The 26,063-nt window shown below is 42.8% G+C and overlaps 1 protein-coding gene across 5 annotated transcripts; it reads right to left on the bottom strand.

Annotated features, from left to right (window-relative positions):
• Positions 1–373: 373 nt before the first annotated feature.
• LOC147211473 (protein-tyrosine kinase 2-beta-like) lies at positions 374–18,492 on the bottom strand. Of its 5 annotated transcripts, none has more exons than XR_015102669.1 (31): positions 18,132–18,492; positions 17,742–18,059; positions 14,113–14,291; positions 13,942–14,029; positions 13,783–13,862; positions 13,606–13,668; positions 12,788–12,842; positions 12,556–12,696; positions 11,793–11,864; positions 11,600–11,701; positions 9,825–9,942; positions 9,699–9,729; positions 9,583–9,608; positions 9,436–9,483; positions 9,263–9,357; positions 9,103–9,184; positions 8,908–9,008; positions 6,511–6,626; positions 6,166–6,434; positions 3,291–3,495; positions 2,794–2,884; positions 2,666–2,710; positions 2,377–2,499; positions 2,264–2,296; positions 2,055–2,079; positions 1,921–1,961; positions 1,684–1,818; positions 1,509–1,589; positions 1,071–1,307; positions 873–956; positions 374–766 (listed from the first exon to the last, which is right to left on the bottom strand). XR_015102669.1 is itself a non-coding variant. In XM_086127235.1 (31 exons), exons 2-29 carry the CDS (start codon positions 17,943–17,945, stop codon positions 1,074–1,076), a joined length of 2,883 nt encoding a protein of 960 aa, XP_085983361.1. In that variant the 5' UTR covers positions 17,946–18,059; positions 18,132–18,492; the 3' UTR covers positions 374–766; positions 919–956; positions 1,071–1,073. The 5 variants fall into 5 exon arrangements, 4 of the variants coding, with proteins under 4 accessions (XP_085983361.1, XP_085983373.1, XP_085983344.1 ...); XM_086127235.1 differs by having other exon boundaries at positions 919–956; XM_086127247.1 differs by lacking the exon at positions 374–766 and having other exon boundaries at positions 879–1,307; positions 6,166–6,255; positions 6,334–6,434; positions 18,132–18,489.
• Positions 18,493–26,063: the final 7,571 nt, after the last annotated feature.

The following is a 26,063-nucleotide window of genomic DNA, read 5'->3' as shown; positions in this document are numbered from 1 at the left end:
TGTGGGGTTGTTTCTGTCAAAATTCACAGGCCGCGTCAGCCGAGGGCTGCATTTTTGGTTGCATGCAGTCACTTTCGGGGCTTTCAACTGCATGTGGTTTCCACATTGTAGGAGGACAAAATTCGCAGGCTGGGTCCTTCGACGCCTTCAAGGTCTCGTCCTCATTCACCCTCTGTGGACCGCTTAAACCGTGGCGAATATGGACACCGCGTGCAGTCGAATCGCGCTGGAAGTGGCGTCAAGCGACCTTGGGGAGGATCCGTCCTGTGCAATTGGGCACAGCCAATGTCGGAGTAGTGCACGGGCGTCAGTGAATTTCAGAGCGCAGCCTTTGCATCCTGTTTGGTTTTTGTTTTTTAACCTTAGACTCACATGATTCTGCACAGGTCATTTATTAAAAACAAAGGTTAACCAGTACAATGGAAGATAATTTAAAAAAAACGCAGAGAACTATCTAATACTCAAATATAATTAAACTGGTATGTTTATGAGGAACGGGCAGGAAGAAGCATTTAAGATTATCTAGTCCTGTCCGTTTCTTACGATCCGTAGAAATTTACAAAAGTATAGAATTGCTTTCCATATGCTCTTCCACTGATCCATGGTCTGGTCATGGGGCAGTAAGTAAAGCAGACTTCCTTTCCCCCGCCATGTTATCCAACTCCTCCTGAGGGATCTTAAGCGTTTTCAAGACAGCCGGGAGACATACAGTAGCGCCTCTTCAAATTCTCGTTTTTGCCAAGGAAATTTCCCTTCCGGTCCTATCCTATTTGAGCGAGATGACATAAACACACACAAGGCTTTGTGAATGTAAATTTTGTGGTCATATGCCAGATGTCCAATTCTGAAATGCAAAAACCAACATAGCCCACCCTATAGCAGATGAAGAAATTATCTTTAATCTGACATTCAGATTACCTTTTGGCACAGCCTTCATCAGTTCGGGGGTTTTTTTCCTTTTTGAACAAACACAAGAGTCCAGTTCAGACAAATGTTATATTTCTCCATTACATATTTCGGTTTTGTATGCATGTCCCACATCTTCTACACTAAAACAAATAACATAATACCCCTTATTGCCCCGAGCTGTCCTCATCTTGTCTCGACCTGACAAGGTTGGCCCCGACACGGGCTTGGTCAACCGCATCCAGCAGATTCTTGGAGTTCAGTGCCAGGGTGTGTGCGGCAGCCAGCATCTGTCGTTGGCACTCCTGTTTCAGTGTTGTCACCGAGTTCTGCTGGGCCAATCTCATTTTATTGATCAACTCCCCTAAATCCTTGTTCAGCAGCTTCTTTGTGCCCATGATCTGAGACAGCACAAAAACAAATTCAAAACAGATCTGCGGATAAGCAAAGTTGCCTGCTCATGCACTAGTCTGCACTCTGTGTAGCTGCTCAAAATGCTGAATGCTGACCGTCGCCACCTCCCAACATCATCTCATCATTTTTATGTAATACTCGTTGTCTTGGTTTCCCTGGACAAGACAGGATACCAAAAGGGACAATACCTCGTTTGTAATTGAGCCGTGCAGGAAAGGCAGGATATCATCAACGTGTTGAATGAGGCTTCGCAGAGTGACGCCAACTGCCTGCATTGTGACGAGGGAGGAGGGGGACCAATAGAGAGTGAGGTGGGGTCCAGGTTACATCAAAAGTAAAAATACACAAAGACGGTGCACTTACTTTGACAGCGTTGGGGTACTCTGAGGCCGGCAGCATGTTGACCTCATTCTTCAGCTGGACCACTTGTCTGACTATCGCCATGACGCCGGAGTAAACCTGATCATCCGATCGGTCCAATTCAGCTGTGGGACAAGACTAGAACACAACTATTCTGTTGGAATTGTCTACTCACCTGTGTAAAAGAATACAAATTTGATTCAATCATCGGCCCAACTGAGCAGAAGATTATGGTATTACCAACGTGATGTCAGGCGTCACTGGGGACATTGGGGGAGAACCTTAAAAACATCAGGGGTTATTTGATTTAGCCACCTCCCTATTACCATTTGTGAAGTTTAACTTGAAAGTGTACCGACTCCGAGGCAACTTACAGTCAGCTGCATTTTTTTCTGGAAGCTGCAAATTAAAAAGGTCACGATTTAGTGTTTTTTTTTTCGCAGAACAGCTCCTTGAATTGTTGAAATTTTTAAATGAGAGAGGGGGCACTTGAATTTTAACAGGTTCACCTGTTGAACACTAATTCGTGATGCAAATGCCTACATCAGTGTCGTGCATGAAGAATGAGAAACAAATATTGCACCTTTGTATTTGAAGCTTGTCGCACAGCAGGATCCTGCAAGACAAACATATCATTAATGTGATTGCACGTGTGTGCTTATGTGCGTGAATGCGTGCATATTTTGGGTGCATCACCAGTTGTTGCTCCTCCTGCTCCAGCCACTGACTATCCATCGCCATCTCTCTTTTTTGCCTTTGTAGAGTGTCGTCAACGTTTTCTTGCCCTTTCTCCCAAAGTGGTACGTCCCAGGCTGTTCCCTACAAAGACAAACACACGCTCATGCACACGCGTGCAACCACACAAATATACCGGTAAGCTATTTTTGACACAACGTGAGCTGTTTTTGCTCAATTTACAATACGTGCGTGACACAATGTGTGAGTCAGCAATGCACTGCAATTTATGGACACACGTGAAGCGAACCTGACTGTGCGAGACGAGGGGGCTAGTCGGTCGCACTCTGGAAGGCTGATAAGACATCACATGAGATGCTGTGTTAGTAGTTCAAGAACTGCTAGAAGTAATTGTGCCTTCACGTGACTCTACAGCACCTTTGGGGGAGGCTCGGTGTAGTCATGGCCCAGTGGCAAGCTGGACGAGATGCGGTGTGGTGACTCTGCCTCCTCCATTTTGAGAATGTCCCTTTTATCAAAGTACAGTCAGTGTCTAACAATTTGTCTTTACAATTCACACGAGGTCATTTGGAGAAGACATGCATTTTTTTTTCACAGTTTATAAAAGCTGCCGTGTCTTAATAACATAATAATAACAGCCTTTGGAAATTACTCATGAATCAAGCATTCCATACCGTACAGATTTTTACAGCGTATGGTTTTTCATGCTGGCATTAAGTTGCTTTTTGAGGTGGCTCTATCTAATGCAGTAAAAGCTCTCACCGCACCCCATATGGTGCTGGGCCAAAGGTGAGTCCGGCCTTAGTTAGAATGACAACCAGTGGGTTGGACCTTGGGTTTTCCATAATATCTCCTTAAAAGGAACGGGTAATACAGCTTTGCCCCCAAAGGGTGTGTATTAAGAAGCCGAGTACCTCAGGGAGCAGACGAGCTGGCGGAAGCTGGGCCGGATGTACGGCTCATAGGCCCAGCAGCTAGTCAGCAGAGAGTAAAGAGTGGGCGGGCACAACAGTGGCTTGGGAAGTCGGACGCCGGACTCCAGTTGGGTGATCACCTGTCCGTTTTCCAGCCAGAGGAATGGTTGTTGACCCATGGAAAAGATCTCCCACACGCACACACCTTTTTGGACGCAAACACGAGACATTTTGGTCGACATGTGTCGAGGGTTCTGCGGGGGCCCTGACTGGAAAAAGCCTGCATTCTCAAACAGTGCTTTTTTTTCCCTACACGCTGGGACACACGAACTAGCCAAGAATAAATTGTTTATTAAAGTGTACCTTTGATGGCCCGTTTCAAGTTATTGATAGGGCAACTGATTAATATTGTAAAGTTTAATAAATATCTCGTGTTCCCATCGTTTATGTCCAGTCTTGACCACCATCCCCTTGGTTAATTTTAATGCACGACGCCATTTTAGGAAGGCAGGTGACATCAAAACATTGATTGGGCCTTCATTTATGCAAGTCACGGGGAGCAAAGCGACATTTCATCTTCGGTCTGAATGTAGCGTTAGGCAAATTACCAACAATGCCTAGATACCCTACCTCCCTCCCCCCCCCGTCTCTGGAGACCCCCACATCTCGCATACACCATCACCATGATCCCCAACATCCCCACAGGCCCTGTCAAAGCAACAGAGCCCCTCGGTGCCATGGCTCAGTCCAAACACTGATCAAGTTTGTGAAGCACACTAACCTCATCAGGCTTATCTCAAATGGTGATGAGTCTGTCTACATTTGTGAGGTGCAGCGGCTGGTGTCCTAGTGCAACCACAACAACCAGGAGCTGAACACCCACAAAACAAAGGAGATGGAAAGTCACATCCCCACAGACTCCTTCATCTCCATCTTGGACTCCTTGTGCTTCCTGGGCCCCACCGTCACCCGAGAACTCAAAGTGGAAGCCGACCATCAGCTCCTTCATCAAAATGGCCCAGCTGAAGATGTTCTTCCGGCAGCAGTTGAGATAACTCAACCTCTCTGTCAAGATATTGGTGCAGTTCTACATGGCCATCATCAAGTCCATCCTCACCTCCTCCATCACCATGTGGTATGCTTCTGCCACTGCCAGATACGATGTTGATGATGATGCGATGTTACAGAGGCTTGTCAATCAGGACAGCCCCACAACATCCAGAGCCTTCAGGAACTCCAGGTGGATTTCATCCAATCCCGGGGCCCTGCCCTGCCCTGCCACCAAGGAGCTTTTTAAACATCTCACTGACCTCAGCCCCAGAGATAGGAGAGCCCGTCTTAGCGTTCCCAGATTCTGCTTTCTCTTGGGAAAGTGTGTCATGCAATAGATGAGGATGAAATAGTCGGCCCATGACTCACAATGTCCTGAGTTGAGGTCAGCACCGCCCCATCCTCACTATACACAGTGTTGATGGGGCACTGCTTTCTCCTCTGAGACGTTGGATGGTGGACCAAAATTTCTTCAAAACCATCCAGAAATCATACAGTATCCATGAACTCACCAAATCCCTTCCATGCCTGAGTTTTCACCTCAACGACCACTAAAGAGGCTCAGGAATTTCCACCACTAAAGGCACTGAAACATCTTATGGCCGCAGCTCCGGTCGGTCGTCTCAACAATGGAGATGCAGAACATCACCCACTCCGACTCAATGGCCCTCGCCTCCCCCTGGGACACGGGTTTCTAGTTCTGCTGGAGGTGGCAGTTGAATTTTTTTCTGATAGGGGTCTATGAAAGACAGCAGAGGCTTACAATACATCTAGATCTGCCGGGTTGATGCAGCAGCTTTCCCCACTATCGAGCCAGCATACTACCAGCAGGTGATAAGTTGACAGCTCTACACCTCCCTTCAGCTTCTTACATTCCCCTCACCTGAAGGCGGAGGGATGCTAGCCTCTTGTTCACCGTCAATAAGTCTGGCCACACTTTTTGGCACTTCTCACCGTGGGCAGTTCCAGAGTGGAGTTGAGTCCAATCCCTCTCAAGAGGACTGGTACCAGGGCTCGAGCTATGTGTCGACGTGAGCCTGACTGATACTTATAAGGCATCATGGCTCGGTGATAAAGTGGTTGTTTCCCAATCCAGAGGTTGGTGGTTCAATCCCGGCCATTGCGGCCATGTCGAAGAGTCCTTGAGTAAGAAACTCAACCCCCAGTTGCTGAAGTAACGGTGTGAAACGCTGCCAGAAAAGAGCTATACAAGTGACAGCCCTTCCACCATTAAACTTCCCTGCCAGAGAGGTGAAGTTTCATGTCACTAGAGCCAGCTTCTGTAGCCGGGGATCAAACCGCCTTGTCTTCTGCCTTCAGCCACCATGCAGGTTACTATAAAACCGACCCTCTTGGCCTCCCTCAAAGATGGTGGCACCTGGGTAAGGTGTCCCATCTTGCCTCTTCCAGCTGTGCCCAGCTGGGCCCCATCGGAGTAGGTGGATCTTGGAGCCATGATTTGTCTGGTCCCTCACCGGTGACCTGTTTTCTATGCATAACGCTGCAGACAACTTACAGTAACTCCTCGAATCATTGGAACACACAAACATCTCCGCCACAGTGGGTGACAGCTCAGGGAGGGGACCTTGCATGCATGACAATCCTTTTTGGTTGCTGCTGTTGTGCAAAGTGCATCGAGTTGCTGGTGTCATACTGTTTGAATTCAGAGAAGATTTTGTTTTCAAAAAATAGTTTTAGCAGTACTGTGATGATGCTGTTAACAATGATCATTTTGGTGATGTGGGATTTTCAAACCGATTTAGCACAGAATGGCATATCCAGTAAATGTATTTGTAGATAAGACTTGCATGAGGGGGTTTCTAACCAAACATCCAGACATCACTGGCAATGGTGAACCGTCGGAAGTTGATAGATTCTGGGGCCATCCATTTGATTGGCATTCTTGAAACAGATGCTGCATAATCAAGGAGATACATTCCATTAGATAATGAACTGGCACCAAGAATCTTTGCACTCGTGAATGTGTGCGTACCTTTATAGTACTCCTGATCATCTATGTAACGAGAGAGACCAAAGTCACCAAGTTTGACACAGTCAGGAGATGCCACAAGGATGTTTCTCACTGCTATATCTCTACATAAGCACGGTAGAATGCGCAACAAAGTTAACAATGGCACATGAAGAGAAAAAAAAGATCATCTGCCCATACCTGTGCACCATGTTGAGGCTCTCCAGGTATGATAAGGCTTTGCAGATTTGTAGACAGTACAGTATTAATGTTGCTGTTGTTAGGGTCGATTTCTGCTCCTTCAGATAGTTCCCCAGCTGACACCATCAACACAGACAATCATAAAATAACTCATTGACTTGCAGTGAATTTAGGTGGGTAGGAACGGAGTTCTGAGTCGAAGTGGCCCAACTAATAGGAGTGACCATTGAAATCTATCGCAAAATTCACCCTATGGGAGCAGCTTCATTAGAAGGGAACAAGCTGCCGGCCTTTCTAGAAGATTTGGGGTGGGTAATCAACACTCAGACTCGTCCGTTGATAAAACTCAATTGCAAAGTGGATGTGCTGTTGGAGTCACGAAATGGAAAAAAACGAGGAGCAGTTGGCCCGGCCTGGAAAAATTGATTGATTGATCGAGGATTCAGATAAATGACCCCAAGAAATTTTCACAAGCTAAAAAACCTTCAAGGCTGTCCGAAATTGTGGATGGCCTGTTCCCAAAACAACTGTTATCTGGACTGTCCCCTGCGTCTATATGTCCTTTGCAATTGGCCAGCAACAAGCTACCCGTCTACTGCCGGAATACAGCTGGGATAGGCTCCAGCACACCCGCGACCCTTGCAATGAATGGATGGATGGAGAAATCCGCTTATCACCCCTCTTAACCCCTCCTTCACGAAGCTAAGACTGATAAGGCTTGCCCTTGCAGCTGTGGATACTTGACACACATTCACACAAACAAATGACAATAACATGCGACGTTATGCCCTGAAATGTCAACACCTTCGTTGGATTCCTATTCGCTCCAGCACCGTGTCGTAACATGACTGACAGAACACTCCTATCTGAACAGCAAGTCAGACTGGTTGTGACACGTTTCCCCCTCTTTCCCCTTCCATCCTCCTCGTTCACTGTTAAGTCTCGAGATTTGTTCCACATGTCCTTTAAAATATGTGATTTTTTTTCTTAGGTTCAAACCATTTCAGGAGAATGTTTGCAGTCTGTTTGGGTTTTTTTCCCCTCCTCTTCCCTCTTGTTTTCTTTTGACATCAAAGACATCAGAGCGCTTAATAGCAAACCACCAGGCTTCCCGTTCTGTGTCCCTCTGTTGGTCATTGTTTTGATTCCGTTTTTCTGGACAGGTTGTAACTGGCAATGTAAATTCCTTGTGTGTTTTCCATAGTTGGTCAATAAATCTGATTCTGATAAATAGCAGCTGTCTCCAAAAGGAGACCCCAAATACTTAGGTCTCTTTTTGGAGATACAAGTATTCCACCTGACACCTGCGATTTACTAACTCACAGTCGGAGCGGCAAGGCTCAGGTGATAGTGCGGCTCTCTCCCAACCTGAAGGTTTTTGGGTTCGTTTGCTTAACCCCTGAGTAAGCTTTTTTTCATAAATTGATACCATATACGTAAAATGTACTCAAATACTCTCTCTATAAAACGTAGTAACAATTTCTGAGCGAAAAAACTCCGCTAGCTAAATATCACTTCAAATTTGTTTCAATGTTTTACTCTACTGAGTGTAAATTTTTGGCTGTTTAGAATGTGGGGGAGGGGGGACGGTGGGTGGTCGTCTCGTGGTCTCACAGTGCAGATGTGCAGGGCTCAATTCCGGCTCTGGCCTCCCTGTGTAGAGTTTGCATGTTCCATGTTTGCGTGGATTTTCTCCGGGTACTCCCACATTCCAAAACATGCATGGCAGGCTGATTGAACACTCTAAATTGTCCGTAGGTGTGAGTGTGAGCGTGGATGGTTGTTCGTCTCTATGTGCACTGCGATTGGCTGGCACCCGGTTCAGGGTGTCCCCTGCCTACTACCCCAAGACAGCTGGGATAGGATCCAGCACGCCCGCAACCCTTGTGAGGATAAGCAGATTGGAAAATGGATGCAAAGTGTGGACCATAATTGGTGTCTCGGGTGTGCGGTATATGACCAATGGGTCACTTTTGGTTCTTTAATCTGAGCATTTATCTTATCAAGTGCCCTATAATAATGTATATTGTACAATTAATAATGATTTAAAAAAAAAAAAAGAATTATTTTCTTTTTTAAAAATAGACGATTTTACTTAAAAGTTTGCATCTTTTCATAAACCAATCTAAGAACGACCTGGCACATCTTTCTATAAAAAAAAAAATTAAAAATCAAATCTGGCCTTCGAACACCAAGGTTTGCCCACACCTGCATTTCTATACTGCTCATAGCTTCAGGAGGGGATGATCGTAATTTCATGGTATATTTCATGGAAATATACTCTAGAACACGCCATGGCATGCTGTGATCATATCGTCCAAATTTTGTCTTGATCTTTCCGCATTAACTGCAATTTGTGAGGGAACACTGCACCGATTTCTAAAAATGCACGCATACCTCTCCATGTTGATAGAGTTCCATGACAATCCAGACCGGATCAACATGAATGACTCCAATCAGGCGCACAATGTGTGGGTGGTCCAGATTTTTCATTAAGTCTGCAAATCAATCAGCTTTGTCAGGCATTTATGAATGTGATTTGTTTCAGGAAAAGCATGCATGGATGTTTTCTGTGAATGTGAACAAACTGACCAGCTTCACTGAGAAATTTTTCCTTCACGCCTGCTGAGCAGTCCTTGCAGGTTTTGATGGCCACTTGGATTGTGTGGCCTGTCTTTAGACACAAAACACAGTCACAACAATGATTTGGGCAGGCAATGCAGTGATGTCATTCCAGCGCAGATCAACTCACCGGGCTTTTATACACACCCTCATGAACCTCTCCAAAAAAGCCCTCACCCAGGATCTGACCTAAAATTACATTTGCTCGGGAGATCCTTTGCTTCTCTGAGTGCACAAACAAATCTTTTTTAATGATCATGCCACATTTTCAGGGATTATTAGGCTCGGTGAAGGTTGACTCACCACAAGGGTTTGTCGGGCTCTCAGGAATCTCAGTATAAATGTCCGAATCTGAAGACAGAAGAGAGAAATGCTGAAAATGTACCCGTCTATGTTTACGGATAACAGTTGACTGCATGTGTTCGAGTTTAGTATTAAACTTAGTCAAACCTCTATTTGGTCCAGTTGAGTCATTGCTGAATGAGATGAAACAACATTTATTGAGATGAGATGTCAAGTCAAGACAACTACGAATTTTGAGGGTGCCCTATAAAAAATTAACTCACCGTTTTGGAATGTCTGGCAGTTTCAGTCTCACTGTAAGAATAAACGATAAATGATTTTCTCAAATGTGTCACATGCGTTCATTCGAAATGACTTCTTCATTTTAGGCCACTGCCTAATGTGTATACCTTTGCTAGGCCTGTTAATGAGTGAGCCCTCAGGGGAGCGCTCTATCTGGCAGAAGCCATCAATTAGGTTGGCCATGTTTTCTGCTACAGCCATAGACTCTGTACTCACTGAGAGGGGCTGTGGGATGGAAAAGTATATTTAGTGTGAAAACTAAACCACAAGAAGGCCAGCGCACTTTGGCTCGGTCCCCACAAAGTCCTGTAACACTGGCAGAGTATATGAGGAACATTTGTTTCTCAGAGAAAAATGAAAAGATTATACAGTCAAACCTTGGTTTTCAAACGTCTCTTTTATCGACCAAATCGGATTTCGACCAGAAAATTTGAGATTTTTACGCCTCGGATTACGACCGAAAACCGGTTTTCGACCAAACTGAACAAACCCGAATACTGTACGCCACTCGACTCCTCTCGGCTTCCTTACACGAGGAGTGACACTTCCTCGTGTAACGTTCATTGTGAGCAGACGTGTTTGTTGTGATTTACGCAAATCTGACTGTTGTTTTTTGTTATTTCTGCATCGTGTTTTAGCCCCTAACCATGGGTGAATAAAGTAGTTTCGGATTTCGAACAAATCGCTTTTCAAACGGATTATGGTTGAAAACCGAGGTATGACTGTATTCTGGATTTAAAAAGTGCAGACACTTGGATAATAAACTCCAACTAGTTAATCAACTCCTGCGCAGAAGTAAAATTTAAAAAAGTACAGACCCTGAAAAGTACTGAAGTGCAAACGTAAGATGTAAAAATGAATTTTCACTGTCAATTATTATTTGATAACTTGGCACAACCACAAAAAAACTAAGCACACAAAATAGTTGACATCATCGAGTTCCCATAGCTTTGCTAATACAACTGACAGGGGATAGAGACCGGGCAGATTCTTGAATAGCAAGAATCCATGTCTAATTGATGCCCTTTGAAAAGCTATAGGAATGCTCCCCCCCCCCCCCCCCCCCCAAACACTTCAAAAATGCCAATAAACATTCAGAATACTTTTTCGGTAAAAGGTAAGGTGGGGGGGGGGGGGGGTAATGCCATGATATTACAGTACCGGCAACCGTTTTTGGAGGGGAAAATATTGAAAAAAAAAATCTGCAAATATTTATTGGTGCCAAACCACAAGGGCGACTGTGTTGTGAACTGAAAAACAAAAACGTGGAAATTAGCTGATAATTTAAAAAACAACAACAGAATACTGGTATATTTTTTCAGATTAGACAGAGAATTTTTGAATACCACAAGATGGTGGTTTTTCAGGTGGCACAAGACACAAGACTTTCGCCATGATTTGTTTTTGTAGCTGACAAACCATTCTTAAATGGCTGAGTGAATAAGGCTATTGATGGGAAATATCTTGCTTCCCTTAATCTGTTGTTGACAATGTTCCCTGTTCATGTTCCTCCATTTCACTGCTGTAGCCGTTTTTACACCTTATAAAACCCAACGATCGCAATCAACCCAGATTTCAGACGCGGTTGACTTTACCTTGAAGTCTTTCTTAAATCATGTCATCCGCAGTCGTTGAAAAATGTAAAATGCCTATTTTAACATAGTAAGGAGCAGAAACCACAGATGTTTGTTTTCAAATGAAAGGGGGCAGGGAGCAAAAATATGTCATAAAAATACAAAGTACGTAAATACTGTACTCAAGTAAAGTAACAGAAAAATTGACTTCGGTACAAATACAAAGTATTTGGACTTCATATTTCCCACCATAGCAATGGTGTTTTATGCAAACATGACACTATTACTTTACACCAAGGACGAGTTACCTGCTTTGTTCCCTCTATGTATACAGTGAGCAGAGCTCGGCCATGGCTCTCTGCAGAGAACAAGATACTATTCACCTGGGAGAATGTGGCCAGGAGGACTGGCTAAAAACAAAAAAGAAAAAAAATCCATCTTTATTTCAGCAAGATGTATGATAATAGCATGAATGTATTTTCTTAAAGAGTGTGCGCTTACTGTTGAATTGTCAGTTTGCTGACTGATACCTTCAGATCCAATGACCAGGTCGATTGTTACACGCCAGCCATGCTGAAGGGAGGCACACAGGCACATACTGTACAACAATCTATCGTGCATGTGAGAATATACTGCAGCACAGACAAGAACTTGCAAAAATGGGCCAATGGTCTAAAAAAAAGTTCATACCATGAACTAGTACAAAAGGTTTTTACCCAACACAGGCTAAGATACTATTCATACATTTAAACCAAACGGTGATTAACGAATCCCTCCCAAAAAATTACAACATTGCCATGTAGCTTGTATGTTTTGACATGGCTGCAATGGCCGGGGATCAAACCCCCAACCGCTGGCTTGGGGGAAAACCACTCTACCACTGAGCCATACCGCCTCCACTGGATGACTCGATAGACATTGGAAAATTGACCTGACACAGGTCCTGAATGGACAACTTCAGGGAAGTTGTTGGGCAAGGTTTATTTGGACACGTGTTGTTAAATTGTGGAAGGCGCTGCGGGTTCATTTCGGCCTACATATAGCATGTGCGCCTCAGAGTACAGCGGTCCAGGTCGATTAGGGGCTCAGGCTTTCCTGTGTGGAGTTTGCCTGTTCTCCCCCTAGGTGGTTGGGTTTCTCTCCTGGAGGCTGATTTTTGATCCAACAACTGATATAGGTGTACCAAATGCTATGGTGGATAAATCTATGTCACAAATGTATAATTTATGGGAATTATGTCTAATTTCCATTCCCCATGACTCACCACCAGCTGGCAGGCAAATCTCTCCTGTGTATAGCTGTAACACTGAGCCAGAGTGCTGAAGAACTTGACCATGCACTGCTCTTGGTTCAGAGTGCCGTAGCCTTGAAATGTCTGCCGGATCATGCGACGCAGTTGTTTCGGCTGACGTTCATTCAGTGAAAAAATTAAAAAGTCACAAATCAGTTTCAGGTGACATAGGCCCCCATAGAATGTGTGACAGATGGACCTCTACCTTCATGCTGTTGATAAGCTCTTTTGGAAAGAACAAGTCCAGTCCAACTTCCTTCCTAATGGAGAAAAGTCAGATCATGATCAACCAAAAATCTTGTTGGTCACAGATTACACCAAATCCAATTAATTTGGGATGCTGTGAAAAAAAAAACCCTGGTGGTTTGAAAATCATTTTCAACATATATTCAAATAAATACAATATAGAGGCAATATGTTCATTCACAACATTGTTGTGTTCTTTTTTTTTTTGTCTTATTTTGAGTTTGAAGATGACAACACATTCACAAAAAAACTGGGACAGGGCAACAAAAGGCCAGGAAAATTGCTGCCAATTGCTGTTAACTGGAAACAGGTTTTATACCCATTCATAACACTCTAAATGAAAACAAAGGCTCAGCTGTTCACAAGCAAGGATGAGGTGAAGTTCATCACTTTGTGAACAACTGCGTGAGCAATTAGTCTGACATTTTCAATTTTACATTTTTTTGCATACAACTCGGTCCATCTCTAGTGATTCCATCATCCAGTTTCAAAATAAAATGTGGCCCTTGAGCACAAACATTTGCCCACCCCTGCTCTAAATGATGTGGACCATTTGGAAACGTGAGTCTAAGTGAGGTTATTTTAAACGGACAGCCAAGACTAGACTTGTGGCCACTGGCAGCGGACAGAAAATGGGAGCCAAGACTTCTGTATGAGGTTTCAAAGAAAAATGTCTTCACTCCAGGAACTCAGGTTCTCTCTGAACGTGATGCCTGTGTTCGATGATATATTGTCAGAGGTTGTACATTGTACACAAATCACAAGGCACTGACTTACTCTAGGAGCTCAAAGTTGGACTTTTTCTCCAGTCCGTTTGGATTCATGTCTTTGTAGAATCTCCTGCCAACACAACAAAAGAGCAGGCAGGGTTTTCTTTTTTTTTTTTCCATACAACCCCCCCCCCCCCCCAAAAAAACCCAGATACAGAGGTGTGAATTTGGGAGTATTCACTACCTAATCTCCAGGCAACCAAGCTGGAGAGCCATCCCATCACTGACTTTTGAGGCAAACTGCTGCATATAGTCGCTGCGTACCTGCAAACACACAACATACGTTAAAACCATTGTATCTTCTCAGGTCAATACAAGCCTTTCAAACAACAACATAGCTGACCTGCTGGTAAAAGTAGAGCATGGTGGTTCTGTCCTCTTGGAATTTTGCTAAGAAGTTTGATGGAATGTACCTGATCCTTAAGTCGTATCTGGAAAAGTAACATTCACAGTAACGTTGCCTCGTTTCATTTCAAGCACGTGTACTGCACCACAATCTGCAAGGCATACAAACCTCCACTCAGCCTCCAGGTGCTGCTGCTCGTAACGCTGGGTGAGTTCAGTCATTGTCAGGTCCGGGTGCAGCCAGTGTATCTCGGACGACTTGAGGTGTTTGAGGAGGAGCCCGTAGCACTGGGTGTGTTTTATGCCAGGACCCACGCAGCCACCTGACAGGACAATGTTGATGACATCCTATGACAGAAGATGGTGTTGTGAAGCTGAAGACTTGGTCATATATCGTGATGTACAGTACCTCAACTAGGCAAAGCCCGAAACAGTTTGACTCTCCCTTAAGTTATACTCAACACAACTGAATCCACTGCTTTTACTTGCGGGGGTCAGAGGTATGCCTGATCCTATCCTAGCTGACTTTGGGGGAGAGGCAGGGCACACCCTGGGCTGGACGTCAGTCAATTGCATGGCACATATAGGAAAACAGCCATTCACAACTTAGGACAATTTGAGTCTTCATCCATCCATCCATTTTCTGATTCGCTTATCATCAGAAGGGTCGCGGGCGTGCTGGAGCCGATCCCAGCTGTCTTCGGGCGGTAGGCGGGGGACACCCTGAACTGATTTCCAGCCAATCGCAGGGCACACATTGACGAACAACCATTCGCTCTCACAGTCACACCTAGGGACAATTTAGAGCGTTCCATTATTCTGCCATGCGTGTTTCGGGGATGTGGAGGAAACCAGAGTACCCGGAGAAAACCCATGCAGGCACAGGGAGAACATGCAAACTCCACACAGGAAGGCCAGAGCCAAAATAGAACCCTGCAGCTCTGCACTCACAGTCAGGCCAACGTGCTAACCAGTCGACAAACGTGCTACCCAAATGTCTATCCATCCATTTTCAACACCGCTTATCCTGAACAGCATTGTGGGCAACAGGGTCGCCGTTGCGGGAACTTATCCCGGCTGACTTTGGGTGGAAGTAAGGCGAGTATACCAACTACACCGTTAGCGTTTGAGTCTACAGTGAACCTGATAGGCATATTTTTCAAACGTGTGAATAAAACAGAAAGGCATAATAAAACCCACGCAAGTACAAGGGGAACATACAAACGCCACACAGGAAGGGCAGAGCCTGTATTGGAAAACCCCAAACCTCAGAACTGTGCTAACCAACGAGTTACTCCAAAGTCACTTTTTCGAGTTATGAATAATCTAACACATTCCTTTTTACAGTCAAGTAATCAGACTACATTCATTCTTCAAATGTCACCATTAATTAAAGGCAGTTGCAGTTGACCGGCTGTGAATTGTAGCAATGTGAAAGAATTGACAAGAATTAAACAGCACATACTGTACTTCTCAGCCATAGTGCTCTCTTGTGCATGTATTGTGCATTTAGAAAAACGGGCAGTTAATGAATAATAAAATAGAGGGGTATTCACAGCTTGAACATAGGGAAACGGATTGTTGGAGTATTCAAATTCACATCCCCATCTGGGGGAGTAACATCAATCGGGGTTTTAAATAAACACCTGCCAATACACCAAATGAAAATTAATTTTTTTGTGGGCAAAAACTTATTGGCCGCTTTGGCCGAAAATACAGGAGACAACTGCGTCCATTTTACCCCAAGAGACTAGCAAACAATAGCGTGTCGCACGAGTGCTATTTTCAGACCGCAAGGCAGCGTGACATCACGCCGTGAACTGGAGGAAGGGCAATATAGAAGCATTCTCGCAGATGACTCATGCAACGACTGTTTGTTTTCTGCCCATTTATCTCAGAAAAAAAAAACATGCCAAGTAAACTCTGATGCTATGGAACTTGCAGAAATGACTTCAGATACTACTATCGTCCACATTTGAAGGATGCATTTTTTATTTGTTTCCCAAAACCAAAAACTCAGAGGGATAAATGTGAACGCTAAGTTAACTTGTGTGTACGTCCAAAAGACGAAATTAATGCCAGTATGTTGAATCCTTTCACCTTCATATCTAGTAAACATTACGTTGGGGCCCATGGTCCTACAGATGACAATTCCGATCCCTTGCTGGCCACTGTCCGCCCTGAAGAGGTGAGCCATTTCGATCATCCATCCATCCATTTTCCGAACCGCTTGATCCTCACTAGGGTCGCGGGGGGTGCTGGAGCCCATCCCAGCCATCTCCGGGCAGTAGGCGGGGGACACCCTGAATCAGTTGCCAGCCAATCGCAGGGCACACAGAGACGAACAACCATCCACGCCCACACTCACACCTAGGGACAATTTAGAGTGTCCAATCAGCCCGACATGCATGTTTTTTTTGGAATGTGGGAGGAAACCGGAGCACCCGGAGAAAACCCACGCAGGCCCGGGGAGAACATGCAAACTCCACACAGGGAGGCCGGAGCTGGAATCGAACCCGGTACCTCTGCACTGTGAAGCCGACGTGCTAACCACTGGACTACCGGGCCGCCCGCCATTTCGATCATATTCTCTTTTTTCAGTCTATCCCTAATGTTGGTCAGATATCTATTGTTCTCGGCGTTCACGTTCATTCGTTCACACCAGGCATTGACTCCTAAATTCCCAATAATACTGCACATTAATGCTACATAGTGACCTTTAATACATCCATTGGGTGCACAAATGCTGGAGTTTCATGCTACAGCCTAGATTGCAACCGGTGCGAGAAACCAACAGTGATACTGTGAGTGAGGTAGATATAAAAACAGCACAGCTAAAGTTTAAAAAGAAATTTGCCTCATGGATATTCTGGTTGACTGGTAACTTCAGAGAGTCACCAGTGATCAAAAAAGTGAATTTAGAACCCGGGACATCATGTAAGCATTGTGTCACGTCTGGAGCGCATTGACGACTTACGTGTTCCATAAAGAGCAATTGAGGAAGAAAAGAGACTTACTTGTGTTTTCAAACTGGAAATAGTATACAGTCACTATTTTGAGTTTGTGCCAGCTAAAAACAAACATTAAGATTTATTGCACACTCTGTGCTGTCGACGATATATAGTTGTATAGGTGTATCTATATAATAATACTAATAAAACTACACGAATAACTGGTTAGTGATGGTCCCATTGAGCAACAAAGTCTTGGCAAAGGCCTTTTTGTATGGAGTTTGTGTGAATGTTAGTCTTTCTCATGTGTCTGTCCAGGAATTGAATGATAATCCATCCCTCCATCCCTTTTCCAATCCGCTTTATCCTCACAAGGGTGACGGGGGGTGCTGGAGCCTATCCCAGCCGTCTTCGGGGAGTAGGCGGGGGACACGGTGAACCGGTTGCCAGCCAAACGCAGGGCACACAGAGACAAAAAACCATCCACGTTCACACTCACACCTCGGGACAATTTTGAGTGTTCATTCAGCCTGCCATGCATGGTTTTGGAATGTGGGAGGAAACCGGAGTACCCGGAGAAAACCCACGCAGGCCCGGGAGAACATGCAAACTCCACACAGGAAGGCCAGAGCCGGAATCAAACCCAGTACCTCTGCACTGTGAGGTTGACGCGCTTACCACTTGACCGCCCTTGAGTGATAATCAATAATGTAATGTATGATGGCTATCACAAATGGGCTTAAAATAGGGTGCTGGATCCTTCCAAGAGGCACAGAAGTCCGAATAGAACCCCACAACACAGAGCAAAACTGCAGTAGTATTAGGTAGCATCGTAGTTTTAAATTACCTTGACTGCCATTCCTTCATCGCAGCGGACCAATTTGAAGTTCTTGCCGAGGTTGAAGCTGTTGCTGAGGAAACACACTTTGATAATCTTCACCGGGAAGATGCTGTTGCTGCCAATCGTTGCTGTGGGGGACATGTCTGGGGTCTTGGGTTGGCCGGTGGGAGACATGTTCCTCCAAGACAGGGTGCTGGTGTCTCCCAACATTTCCAACGCATAAACGTAGACTCAAGCAGACAGCATCTAAACTACATCGACAGATATCGCCACAACTACAAATACCACAGACTTGTCAAACATCCATCAATGAACACACAACTGCTGCAAAGAGACAGAAAATCATGATGAGTTGTTGAATTGGAACAAGTAAATAACATTCTCTCTTGTACTCACCCATCTTGTGCAAGTCTCATCAGCCCCCCACAACAATTTGAACCTGAAACCAAACTAACTGGTCAGAGACGGGCCACTCCGTTTAAACGTCTGTTCTGTGAGATTATTTTCTAATATGTCAATGTTAACCGTTACCAAACTCTTTTTGAAGCCTCACCCCAAAAAACATTCATGCTAGTAAGCGAAAGAGGAAGCACCACTCACAGACAAACAAGGAAGTTGAAGACCCGCTGACAGAAAAACTGACAGGACTGATGAATTGCTGTATTGCCGAGCGTTTTCTTCCAAGTGTTGCTAATTTTCATGAATAGAAGCATCGAATTGACGGTTTTCAGATGATCAAAAAGCATACATTGATACAGGCGGTGGAGAGGCTGTGAAACTGTCGTGTTTATATTGTTTCGGCGAAGTAACCACTTTTTTTAGAAGCCCTAACATGGCCAAAAAGCCCCCAATTTATACCCCCCTCCCACCTTAAAAAAAATGAGGCAATTGACAAGACAGATCCAAACAACAGCAACAGAGACAGTACAAACTGGTGTTTTTTAAGGGGTCCCGAGAATGTTCTCGACTGATGTGTGGTGGGGTAGTATTTGCTTGGAGGCCCGCTGGGGGTACTTTGGTGAGGCCAGTCGGTGAACTCAGTCCCCGGGTCAGGTCTCCTCTGGATGACTGTCCTGGCCTGCAAGGCCCACTGATGCAGCCTGCCCGTTTTCAATGCATAAATAGTACAGATCAACAGCACCATCTATTGGTAAAATTAATGCACTATAAAAGAGGAGGCTACTGGGGAAATGCCTTTTCCATCCCTTCTCCTCTCCAATACAGTGGACGGACAGGCAGACCCGTTGCCAAACCCAGCCTAAAGTGGCGCAGAACATGAAATGGGTGACCCCTATTATTAATCCCCTACAGACAGCACTTACTTTCCTCCATATATTTGTATATACCGGTCGGTACAGCAGACATGTCCAGCTCCAGGCCTGGAGGGCCACCATCCTGCCCGTTTTCCCATCTCTCCTGCCTGCAACACACCTGATTCAGATGATCAGCTCATCAGCCAGCTCTGAAGAAGCATTAGAACAATCCTGATTATTTGAATCAGGTGTGTTGCACCTGGGAGAGCTGGAAAACGGGCAGGACAGCGGCCCTTGAGGACTGACTTTGGACACCCCTGCGCTACAGTATTCACACTCCTATTCAATAGCGCCATTTGCGACAACCCTAGGCAAGTATTATCACTGACATTTTCACTACATATAGGTAGACGTCTTATTAAATACGCCAATGCATTAGACATATTAGATGTATTAACGTTAAGGTACAGTATTTGTGAAGATGGCTCGTTCATTTGGTCGTTTGATTTATCATCGAGAAGAAACTCAAACAATGAATACCATACCACAGCTTTTGATTGTGTTATGTCATTCTATGTTAATTTTACATACCGATTATTATATGGCGAAAACAACAGACACATTCAATATGGCGAATGCGCTGTGATATTGTTTTGTATCATATCCAGTTCCGTCATGCGGCCGAAAATTTGCCCTTTGGGGGACCCAGCCTGTGAATTTGAACACAGCCCTTATTTTGATTCCCAAAACAAGACATTCAGCCAAGCCTAGATGTCCTGAAATGCCACTCAAAGATGCCATACATTACAATATACAGGGTGTTCCAAAAGTCTTGGACACATTTGAAGTCCCCATATCTCCTTAACTATGAATGGTAGTAAGATAAAAGTCGTGCCATTTTAAAGCTAATTACATTACGTTTTTCGTAACGCTATAGATTTTTTAATTTCTTTTCAGACCCATTAATGGCGTTCACTCAACCAGAAAAGGCGTTTTGTGTGCTTGAATTTGCAAAAACGGAATCATGGACTGTTGTTCAACATGCATTTCGCAGATAATTCGGAAAGGAGCCACCAGAGAGGAAGTCCGTAGTGAGATGGCATGGTAAATTCATAACGGATGGGTGCTTATGCTTTAAGCTGAAGGTACGAATAACAGAAGCTGTTGTAAACAATGACAATGCAATGCTGGGACGCGCTTGGCAAGAATTTGACTATCGGCTTTATGTGTGTCGTGTGACCAACCGTGCTCACACTGAAAATCTTTGAACATTCCATGTAAAAATTGAGATTACAAGCTTTCTGAATTTACCAGATGCGTTTCCAAGATATTCAATGTCAAAATGTGCCCAAGACTTTTGGAACACCCTGTATTTAAAGTAGGGGTGCATGATATTGAAAAAAAAGTGCAATATGTGATATGGGTGTTGCAAATTGCAATATGATTGTTATTTAACATGTACCTAAGGAAATTACATTATAATCCAATGAAAAACAAATCATGAAGAATATGAATGTACAGTGATCCCTCACCACTTCGCACTTCAAGTTTTGTGCCTTCAGTGTTTCAAATTTATTTTCTTTTCAAAACTTCATTAAAAAAATCAAATAAAATACAGCCAATCACCAGCTATTTCACGGAAAGACGCATTGTTTCATGTTGATGTGCGAGCGAAAAGGTTTTCCTGCATGCCGAACAAAGAGCTGACGTGATACAGAGGCTTTGGACATGCCTGTACTGTACTGTACATGCCCACTGTGGGATTGGTTGCTGGCACGGCTGATCTCTCCACAATAACGAGATGTGTGTGGCAAATTTGGCTCCTGAACAAATGTTGGGGGGGGGGGGGGGGGGGGAGCGTCCCAAGCATAGCAGATCAGGTATCCAAGGGGGGTGTCCCCCGGTTACCCAACTGCACTACTCGTGAGCCTAATTCCTCGAACTGGCGAGCCAGCAGAGCAGAGTTCCTTTAACGCAGTCTCCTGTTGTCCCATCAGTCATCCTTGGCTGGCCAAAGCATTCCATCTCTGGGTCTATGGGATTCATGATCGAATTATTCTGACACAATCCGAAAATGGACCAGAAGGTAAGCGGATCCCACAAACGTAGACTCAGACAAATGACGGTACAAAAAATATTTACAGTAAAATGAAGGACCGACAAAGTATAAACATAAAGCGCTGGCGACACCAAACCAGAAAAGCCAATATGAAGAAAGAAAAAAAAAATTGCTTGCGAAAAAGTCATTTTGCTACCCGAAAACACACAACACAAAATGGCAAAAGTTCAATTACACGAAACTTAAATAATTCAAGAATAACAAGAAATACTTACTAAACAAGAGCAACTATAACCATGAATGAGGCATCTTGAAAATTTTTCTGAGCAAACAGCTAGCAAGGTCAATACGGCAGTGACTAGGCAGCTTGGCAGTCCTTAAATACATTGCAAGATTTGATTGGTAATGAGAAAAAGGTGCACCACTGAAGAGGCATGCCCTCCACTCCAGCTGGTGCTAAAAACAAAGACAAAGCAGAACATGACAGGGTGCTTCCATCGGCCTCTCCACCTTCCCTGATAAGATAAGAAAGATTAGAAAACCTTTATTAGTCTCGCAATGGAGAAATTCCCAATTCACAGCAGCAAAGTTATGAAAGGAAGAAGTAGAAGAACAAAATATAGGAGCTGCTGGAAAGGCTCGCGGCACCATCTTGAAGTCAAAATAACACAACACAACACAACACATAAGACACAGACAGTCGTGCAATCTTAATCACTTTTCTTGCATACACTTTGTTGTTTGAAGCAGTTATAGATGAAAGAGGAGAGGATCAGAGTGTCCTTTCACCAGTGGATCAGAGACGCCATGTTGAAAATTTGCACACGTCTGCTACAAGCTAAGTTTTGAAAGCAAACATGAAGCTGTAGCGTCCATTTACGAAAAGAGATTGGCTCACATCTCCTGTCCCACATAATCCGCTTCAACTCCAAGCCGCGACTCCCGAGCGCTCACAGTCCTCTCGCAGAACGAAAGGGTGGTCTGAAAAGCAAATGTAAAAAAAACAATTAAACTGAATGAGGGCCTGGTATAACTTCATTTTTTCAACTGCAGTTGAGATGTATTCTATTGTCTTTTTTTAAGGTTAAAATGTTCAGGTTTCACCGTGACCAAACTAAACTTAAGGTAACTAAACGAACACATTTTTTAAAAGGAACTAAAACACAAACAAAAAAAAACCCAAAGTAACTTCGCCTGAATGTCTCTATTGGGTCCGTTCCCAGTCCCAAGCCCCCATCAAGGAAGAGGATTGGAATTGTAACAATAAAAGAAACTAGAATCAACAGAAGAAAGTTCATTTGTAATCCTAAACATATTTCGGGTGTTTGTTGCACACCTTTTGTTTCAACCACGGCTATGGAGTACCCAAAGTACCCAAAAATGCAGTAAAATCGAGAGATTGACAAACACAATAGAAAACCTAATGGAATGTCTAACCATTGAAATACATAATAAAAAGGCATCAAATATCATCATAAGTTGCATCTATAGGACACCAGGATCATGTATTGACACATTCAATAAAAAACTAACAGATATGCTCAGTTACAACAACGATAAGAAAACACGAATAATACGTGGTGACTTTAACATTGACTTATTAAACCCAAATGGACACAAAAAACAACTGACTTCATAAATACTATGTACAGCAACAGCTTTTTCCCAGTAATCCTGAAACCTAGCAGAATAACAGTTGACACGGCCACATTAATAGATAACATATTTATAAATAAGATTGATCATAAAATGGAAAGTGGACTTCTCATTCATGACATAAGTGACCACCTACCTGTTTTTGCAGTTTTTCATAATTATTTTGATAGAAAAGCTAAGTCAACAACTCACATAACAGAAATAAGACTAAGAACCCAACGCTCCACCGACGCCTTTAAGCAAGACCTAGAAAAACAAAACTGGACCGAGGTCTACTCAAACGAAGACCCAAATACAGCGTTTGAAGTATTTCAGTCTACCATAATCTCCTTATATGATAAACATTTTCCATTAACTAAAGTCTCCAAAAAGTATAAAGACCCAAGTAAGCCATGGATAACGAAAGGCATAGAAAACGCATGTAAAAAGAAAAACAATTTATATAAATTGTTTTTAAAATTGAGAACTGAAGAAGCAGAAAAAAAATATAAGACCTATAAAAATTAACTAGTAAATATTATAAGAACCAGTAAAAGAGATCATTATCATGCACTATTAGAGCAGAATAAAAGTAACACACAAGAAATATGGAAGATACTTAACCAAGTAATCAGAAATAGTCCTAAAAAAATGGATTATCCAGAGTATTTTATCAAAGGCAAAAATACTATTTTGGAAAAAACTGCAGAAATAGCAACTGAATTTAATGAGTATTTTGTCAACATCGGCAGTAACCTAGCAAAACAAATTCCTGATCCAACAATCTTGTTTGAAATAGATATGTAGAAAAAAACTCCTCCACGATGTTCCTTACTGCTGTAAAACAAGAAGAAGTATCAAATATTATAAAAACTTTTAAAAATAAAAAGTCAACTGATTGCTTTAATATTGATATGACAATAATAAAGCAGATTATAGAATATGTAGTGCGACCTTTCACGCACATATGCAACCTGTCATTCAAAGCTGGTATCTTTCCATCAAAAATGAAAATTGCTAAAGTTATTCCAATCTATAAAAGTGGAGAAAGACATCGGTTTACAAATTATAGACCAATATCACTACTACCACAATTTTCAAAAATATTAGAAAAACTATTTTCTCGCAGACTTGATAGCTTTATACAAAAGCATGCGCTGTTAAGTGAGAATCAATATGGCTTCAGGGAAAAACGGACCACCTCAATGGCAGTTATGGAGTTTGTGGAAGCAATAGCCACTAATATAGACAACAAAGAATTTACTGTTGGGGTTTTCCTAGATCTAAAAAAAGCTTTTGACACAATAGATCACAGTATATTATTGAAAAAACTAGAAAGATATGGCATTAGAGGTGTAGCTTATAAATGGATAAAAAGTTATTTAGAAAACAGATATCAGTACGTGCAACTCAACAATAAAAAAATGAATCAACTGAAAATCACTCACGGAGTTCCTCAGGGGTCAGTGCTTGGTCCAAAACTATTCATCTTATATATAAATGATATCTGCAAGGTCTCAAAACAATTTAAATGTGTCCTATTTGCTGATGATACAACTTTCTACTGTTCTGGAATAAATCTGAAACAGCTCCTGACAACCGTAGAAAACGAATTAAACAAATTAAAAAACTGGTTCGACAGAAATAAATTGTCACTTAACCTGAAAAAATCGAAGTTAATTGTTTTTGGCACAAGACCAATCAAACACCAAGCTAAAATTATGGTAAACTCAATTGAGATAGAAAGAGCATATGAAACCAAGTTTCTCGGATTAGTAATAGACTCAAAACTATGTTGGAAGCCACATATCGATAACGTAAAAAGAAAAATAGCCAAAACCGTAGGGATCCTCTACAAAACCAAGGAAGTGCTAAATAAGAGATCTTTGTACACATTATACACTTCATTATTATTACCATATATGACCTACAGTGTGGAAATGCCTGCAAAACAAACACACTCCCTATTCTCAACCTACAAAAAAAAGCAATTCGAATTATTAATAGATCAAAATATACGGAACCCACAAATCCACTATTTATCAAATTAAATACGATGAAATTTTATGACCTGGTTGACTTTAAAATCGCCCAATTAATGTACAAAGCACACAATAACCTGCTCTGCCAAAACATTCAGAAGTTTTTCGAAATTCGAGAAAGCAGCTATGATTTAAGAGGTACCAACTTATTCAAAAACCTCAAAACAAGAACAAACATCAAGCAAAGAAGTGTATCTATCAAAGGTGTTAATCTGTGGAATAATCTCAAAACGGACCTGAAAATGAGTAAATCGCTTGCTGAGTTCAAAAACAAATTCAAAAAAATAGTACAAACAACCTACATCAATCAGAGTTAAAATGATAAATTCAAAACATTAAATATAATGATAAATCAGAACTAAGTTGATAAATAGAGAAAGGTATATAAATATCCATTATGAATTTAAGAGAAAATTGACACAAGAGTGTCAGGGTGTGGAAGTATATAATCCCGATACAAACCAAAAGTTGTAAAAATATCACGGTTAAGGGTAAAGTATGAGCCTTAATGGAGACTTCTTTCTTCTTCCTTTTTTCTTTTCTGATTGATATAAAAATGATTTATTAGATACAATCACATAACGGGGTAGGACTAGATAAGTTTTTTACTTCTTCCTACTCCCTTGAACATAATAACTGTGTTGAATGAAGATCGATTTCTTTCTTTTTACTTTTTTATCTACCTTATTTTCTGTCAAATTATTACTGTATATATGTTTTATGTTCAATAAACAAACAAAGAAAACACACGCAGGCATGGGGAGAACATGCAAACTCGACACAGGAAGGCCGGAGCTGAGAATCGAACCCATGACCTCTGTCCTATGAGACAGACGTGATAACCAGTTGTTCACCTTGCCACCCACTCCCGGGTGTTGTCGATGGTAAATGTATATTATGGAATGTGAAATGCCAATGAGTTTTGGAATAGATCATGAAATACATCGTCATGAGAAAGAAATTCTTCTAGGTTTTTTTTTTGCCCAAGACTATTTTTTCCCCTTTTTACAGAAAAGCAGTTTGTTCTTAGAGCACACTGGAAACATCTCACGAACTCACTGTAAAACGTGTCCACTTTCCATCTTTGGCCACTAGGTGACGCCACATCCCATTTTAACACAACTGCAAATGGAACGTTTTCAAAGTTACGCTCAAAATGAATAAGAATGCAATAATGCCGTGTCTTGCAGCGACAACAAATACGGTTTTATCACGAGATGAGGCAGATGTGATTGATTATCACTTGAGTGAGAGAGGCGAGAAAGAGAGAGAGAGAGAGAGAGAGAGAGAGAGAGAGAGAGAGCGAGAGAGAGAGAGAGCGAGAGGGGGGCGATCCATG

Source organism: Hippocampus guttulatus, chromosome 1 (genome assembly GCF_054856545.1).
Source record: "Hippocampus guttulatus isolate MCC_2025c chromosome 1, RoL_Hgut_1.0, whole genome shotgun sequence".
In the NCBI taxonomy this organism is placed as follows: Eukaryota; Metazoa; Chordata; class Actinopteri; order Syngnathiformes; family Syngnathidae; genus Hippocampus; species Hippocampus guttulatus.
This window is presented reverse-complemented; position numbering and strand designations above follow the sequence as displayed.